Source organism: Atta colombica, unplaced genomic scaffold (genome assembly GCF_001594045.1).
Source record: "Atta colombica isolate Treedump-2 unplaced genomic scaffold, Acol1.0 scaffold137, whole genome shotgun sequence".
Lineage (NCBI taxonomy): Eukaryota > Metazoa > Arthropoda > Insecta > Hymenoptera > Formicidae > Atta > Atta colombica.
In genome coordinates this window covers 2,509-9,373 of record NW_017259225.1, presented here as the reverse complement: position 1 = coordinate 9,373, position 6,865 = coordinate 2,509, and the positions used below count along the sequence as shown (strand labels likewise).

Genomic DNA, 6,865 nt, shown 5'->3' with positions numbered 1-6,865 from the left:
TATATATATATATATATATATATATGTAGATAAAGATATCTAAAAGATATTATATAAAGAGATCTTCTAAATAATACGTTGTCTGGGTCGTTTGAAGAATTGCGATATGTGATATTTCTGCATAAAATCTTCCTCGTGAGAACCCTTGAAAAATTACGAAAGTTTTAAGATATTGTAACACTCTAGCTAGAGATGGAATGTTGATTTCTTCGTAGTATTCAATGCTTTCTATGCGGAGTTATCGATTCCCAGAGTACGTATATCTTGAATGCATATATATGCTATGCATTCACCTACTTCAGCGGCGAAAGGGTTAAGGTCATCGTTTCTCATTTACACATATAAAGGCGAATCGATCACACCTCGCTTTATCATTGCAACGGGGAAAGTAAGCGCGCGTTCAATCGAGTCGTGGAAATCTCGACTTTCGACCTCGCATGAGTCGCAGTGCAAGTCGATAAAAATTTCTCAATAAGGAATACGAACGTATTTCTTCTAACATTGTTTCTCTATTTCAGTGATGTTTTTTAGGGTCATTTTTATAGAGCCATTTTTTAGAAGTAGATAAACTCTTGTGGACCATAAAAAATTTACAAGCGGACTACAGGTTACTGCATCATTCTATCTCATCAAAAGATATATTAAGGATATTAATAATAAGTATTGTGTAATATTAAGATAGAATGTTAGAAATGCACATTAATTTTTAAGCGACAGGAAATAGAATTATTTACATGTGAGGTATTAACTTTGTGAAATATCAATGTATATTGCTTTTGATCGAAAATTATATATTTTCAATCAAATGACCGGAACACTGCATTTGGTAATAATACAAGGTGAGAGGGTCAACCGGGACAGCGGATGTCACGCTAGTTTCGGAGCTTTTTAAATTAGGATTTAAACAGTTAATTGAGATGCCTGTGCTCGGTCTACGATCCGACTGGAGGGTCAATCGTGAGAGTCGATTTCGGACCCTCCATCAGCTTCCTGTGAATTTTCAAAGAGGAAATTCTTGAAGAATAACAAGCCCAATGAAGAGCCACTTTCGACTCTGTTTCTCAGTCTCCGGTGCAGGAAATGTTGGATAGATAATGCAACCGCAGCCTACGTAAACGCATCCGAGTACTATCGCGTATCACCGAACTGAAACCGCAGTGAGATGTATATTTAACCTAGTCGACGATAGGACGCCTGACTGATGAACATATCAGGTTACTGATTAAGGAAATAATTATTTACAATTCTCTACATTTCTCTTAATCTTTACCGAGAAGATATTCGTATCGAATTATTGATAAACCACGACGAGGATTTGACATTTATGCTTTCGTTGTGCAAATGAATTACGTTCGTGGAATCTTTTCCAAAGTAACAAGCGACAAATCTAAAATCTAATCGATTTCTGAGATTACGTGGATATTAATTGAAAATCGATGCTTTTAATGAAGCAATAAGCAAATGACAGTCCAGGAAGAACACCAAGAAACATATCCAAGCCAAGAGAAAATCAAAATGACTTTATTTTTATGTCATGAAAGTCAAAATGATAATTTTTGATTACAAAATTTGACTGTTTATTTGACATTAGGAATAAAAATTAAATCAGTTTGGTTTTGTTGACTTTTGTGTGCTCCATAAGATGCTCTACAGTGTCATATAATGATAGAATAGTTATTACAACTTTGTTTGTCACTTATAAGTAAACATATAAGTCAGACAAATAAAGTCATGATAATATTTTTATAATATGAATATTATGAATTCTATGTTTAAATGGAAGACTGAATAATATATAATACGTTAATTAATTCTCGTTTTATTACACACTTTACGTAATGGTTTACTTCAACCGCAATCGATTTAGTTCTTATAGATACTGACAGATGATTTGACTTTTCCTTTCTATTTAAATATCCACGAGGAAAAAGCCTCTCGACAGTGGCACGAGAGTTTCTCTGTTGCCTGCGGCGCGCACGTGCGTATCCTGCATGTGTACTGCGATTCGTCATCCGGAAGGACCGATGATTGTTGTGCGTTCATATCGTGCGCTCATGTCGAGAAGTCGTCCTTGTCTTTTCGCCACAAAACCGGTTACCTTTGCAACCTCGGGCCTTGATAAATCGTAGGAGTACGGCGACATATTTTCTCCGAAACGTCTGCGTTCCCTCTTCTCTTCTTCTCCTCTCTCGTCGCGATATCACCGACTCGGAATTAATATTAAATGCTTTGAGCGAAGGGTCAGGGTTATATTTTAAATCGTCTGAAAAAAAATTAATCTTTTATTTGCGTGTTTTTTGCATTCTTCATCTAAAATCTAACTCATACGACTGGAATAATATTTCTAAAATAATAAAATACAAAGATGAGACTCTAAATTTTCCGATTTCTTTCAATTTGATTTTATTGACTTACTTCTTAATTTAGTTGTTTGTATTTTTTGTTCCTAAATTTCCTATGATCTTGTAACAAAGAACAAATGACCTTCTTGAAAAATCGGTATCAAGAATGTACCTCCCATCGCCGCTGGTTATAACGTACATTTGAGATTTATTAACGAAGTACGCAAGAACGAAGACGTAGTTTTCCGAAGAAGGTGCGCCGAGAAAAAAGAAAATCGCAGGGAGAATCGTGGAGAATTGCACGCTCCGGTCATTACGAAACCGCGAACGCCGAGAGATTCGTGACGTGCATTTCTTCGAGAAGAAACGCAAGCTGTGCGAAGAGGGCAGACGACCTTAGGGTCTCTATCGGGCCCCATGCCACGTCTCTCTCGTCACGGTCCTTGGTACCTACGCCCTTTGTGTCTCAGAGTAGGTAGGAATTTCGAAGTCGACGTGGTTTGACAACGGTCGGAGGAAATAGGATGGGTACTCCGGGTACTCAGGTACCTCTGAAGCTATTACGAACACGATACGGAGCAATCCATTGTACTTAAATCAATGCTGTCTTGGACATAACTGACTTAAATAAATAACATACATAAATCTTACATTGTTCGATAGGTACTTTCCATTTAGTGACACAAATCGATATAAATGTCATTTTATCTTTTTCTTTTGCATTCCACGAGTAACAAAGCAAAGCAATATTTCTGTCGATTTGTGTCATCGAATGGAAAGCACTCAATGAAAAATGAAGCTTGGACTGTTAGAATGTATGTATTTATTTTAGATGTATATATGTATTTGACTATCTAGGTCTCCTGTGTAACTATTTATAGTTTTACCATAATACCTAAAATGACAGACAGTTTCGTGGATTCCGTAATGAAGTCCGTTATCGTAAAAGGTGCGCGTGATGTGGCGATTAAGCAGCGATGATAGCGCAGCGGGACATTGTCAGATTAGTTAAGAAATCTTGCGAGACATCGCGTGAGAGGGTTCTCCTATTCTAAACCAAGAATCCGCAAAGAGATTCTAATGAAGACATACCGCGGTGAGAGAAATTCGCAGCTCGTAAACAACATTTATTAACGTGATGATATCGCGTGCAGCTTAACGCATCAAAGCCACACAAATCAGCGCAATCAATTGCATTAAGAAAACTTCGGATTCAGCTGATAGAAAGGAAATTCATATATAACGATTAAATTTCCTTTCGTCGTTACGCTGGACGGCGTATCATTAGTAAAGCGAGCAGCAATTCCACATAAATTAGTGTGTAATTATATAAGTAAGATAGACAGTTAGATAAGAAATGTATGAAAAATACAGAAAGATTTTGCTATAAATTATCAAAAAAAATTAAATATAGATCTGAAAATAATTTTGTTTGATCATTAAAATAATTATGTAGAATGCTTAAGAGCAATGCTAATGAGCAATGCTGTAAAAAGTTTCTAGCAACCAGCTTGGATGTTCCACATAATTATTTTGTTGGTCCAATAAAATTATTTTTAGATCTGCGTTTAATTAAATTTTTTATTACTTTAGTGTAGTAAAACTGTTCTTTCCGTATAGATTTTCCTTGATGAAAATAAATATTAGAGTGTAAGTCGAATATAATGGAAAAGCAAAACAACAAGTTACGATAACGTCAAAATGAGATTAAAATGAATTGGAAATGATTGAAAAATGATCATTTTGGAGTCACTTTGACATCATTTTAATATTATAATGACTTATTGTTCTGTTTGGAGTAACAGAAGCGTAAATGAAACTTTTAGAAGGCAAAAATTGAAACATCAAAATGTAAAAGAAATGTAAATGCTTCTTTTACATTTCATTGTTCCAATTTTCGCCTTTTAGAAATTTTATTTACGCTTTTGTTACTCTCCCATTACATCCGATTTACGCTCCAATTTTTATTATCAGGATTGAATTATATCACTTTTTCAATTGGACTATATATTTCAGAAAAATTTTAATTAATGTTAATAAAATTTTAAATCATCGATTGTCAGTAAATCATTGATCAGGTTGACAGTATGAATAATTTCTCGGCGATATCGGTTAGATATAAAACAAGTTCGCTCACAATCAGTGTTTGATTCGAAAGTGTTTATCGTTAATAATATTTCATCTCAATGACGATCAACTCGTGACACGAAGGAACATTTATCTCCATCTGATTACACGTGCGTGTTGTATTCCAAGCTGACTCGTAAAAATAAACAGCTAGGCAAAATACATCAATTAAGTTGATAATACTAAAATATATAGCTCTAACAATGAACAATCGTAAATACATTTAAGCGAAAAAAAATTGTAACTGTCTTTCGAAAAAAATATTTAAGTTTATATTCCAACAAAAAAGTAAAAGAAAGAGAAAGCTTAAAAAAGCTTTATTTGAATATTTTATAATACAAAAATATAGATGTGAGTCTATATATTATTATACTTTATTTAACTATTATATTATATATTTCACATTTAACGGTTTTTTTATTTTCTGTTATTAATATTGCAATATAAAATATAATAATATAATACAAATATATTATCTCTCGCAATAATCTTCTTAATTTAATAATTTCGAAAATTTCCGATTTTAACATCCCTTTAATCTTTTTAATTATATTTTATAATAATCCATTAAAATCTCAGGACAGCTAAACGCATCGTTGCACCGCAAACTTCGATCTACTGTTATTGACATCTTTATACCTTTATATCTTGATACTTTTAATCACAAACAAGTAAAAAAAGAAGTGAAGAATGAGAAAACACTCACCTGTTGAAGGTTTGCTCGTACTGCTTGATCTCGCGGCGCGACAGCTCATGGAACTCCGTATAAACGTTCACAAACTTGTACTGCTTCTTCACCTCCTTGCCCTCCTCGAGTTCGTCGTTGATCCTCTGCCGCCTGCTGAGCAGGCTGCTAAGTTCGGCGTCCGCTGGCATGATCCTTGATCCTTCGGATCGAACACGTGAATGAAGAAGGACGAAGTAATTAGCGTTGGTTAAAAGCCAAGCTTTGCGGAGAGCTTGCGTGAACGAGAGCGCGGCACGCGATTGTCGCGAGTCAACGAGAGTAAAGGAGAGAGAGAGCCTGTCAGGATAGGCGAGTCGAGAAATACCTGATCGTAAAGAAACAATCCACACGCTGCGGCGAGACCGCATGTACTGACGCGGCGCCGAGCGTAGGAGCAACTGCTAACCCGGCGAGCAGGCAGTGCCGTAGTCGTCAGACACATGAATACGTTTACACGAATACATTTTTCCTTCCGGCTTATCTGAATTTAGAAATCGTGATAACAATTCGTTCAACAGCTCGTTAGAATATCTAGTCTAACGCTTAAAAAAAATCCATTTATCTTTATTTGTATCTTTACAGAAATCTAATATTAATCAAAGTTTAGTACTGATCAATTTATTATTAAAAGACAATAATTACTCGGGAAAAAATGTCCTATATATAGACGTATCTTATATGTAATTATGTATAATTGTATAAATATATGTTAATTTTTTATATAATGTAATATATATGAGAGAGAAAACTTTTTTCCAGGGTAGTTAGTTATTTGAACTTTTGAAAATAAAAGTACTGAATAATAGTGCCCCTAATATTTAAAATAAGTCATTAATTGCTGTTGACCAGTGTTAGATTTCTGTAAGGATTTAAGATTTCTCTATAAACATAATTGTAAAACTATTTAATGCAAGAAGAGGCTTATGGTTAATTAATTTCTATTTAAAAATAATAAATTTCTTTCCTTCGATTGTATATTGAAATACATGATAAAAGAGCACTTTGAAATACATAATAAAAAGGACAATTTAAATTGTCAAATCAATTGATATAAATCTTTTATCTTTTTTCTGCTTTGAGGAATTTGCGTGAATATTTTATATAAAATCCAAATTTATGTAATAATTTATGTAATAATTGTTCCAGATTATGAAGTTATTTGAAAATGATAGGAAAATCTTATCAGAGAATTAATTAAAATAAATAATAAAATAACAAGATAATATAAATATATGTAAATAATTATAAATTAGCAAAATAGTTTCATTGAAATTTTGTTTATCGTTAGTAAAACTTATTCGACGCTCTTGTTTAACGTCATCCGGCTGTTGCGACACCTGACGCCATCGCTGAGTTCAAAATCGATATAATATATAGCCGTCTGTTCATATTTTCTCTCATACCTGCTTTCCTTTTGTAATCAAATGTACGTCAACCGTGAAAATGTATTATTTGTAAGCATATTGTCATTATATGCAGTTATAGGTGGTGAATGCAATGCGGAAGATGACGAGGTCAGCGTGCAGTACCATTACCTCAATGTTGATTAAATGATGCAAAATTGAATTTTCTGAATTAATATATATATTACAAATCAGCATCAACCATATATTAATATAAATTGTAAAAAAATTTGGGTAAATATATACGAGTATATATTCATATATAT

The 6,865-nt window shown here is 33.6% G+C and overlaps 1 protein-coding gene across 1 annotated transcript in view; it reads right to left on the bottom strand.

Annotated features, from left to right (window-relative positions):
• The window catches only part of LOC108684655 (EF-hand domain-containing protein D2 homolog), a 16,432-nt gene extending 10,883 nt beyond the window's left edge, over positions 1 to 5,549 (bottom strand). Inside the window, exon 1 of the mRNA XM_018189090.1 lies at positions 5,176 to 5,549. Within this exon, the coding sequence (XP_018044579.1) occupies positions 5,176 to 5,345 (170 nt within the window). The 5' untranslated portion in view covers positions 5,346 to 5,549. The remainder of the gene's footprint in view (positions 1 to 5,175) is intronic.
• Positions 5,550 to 6,865: the final 1,316 nt, after the last annotated feature.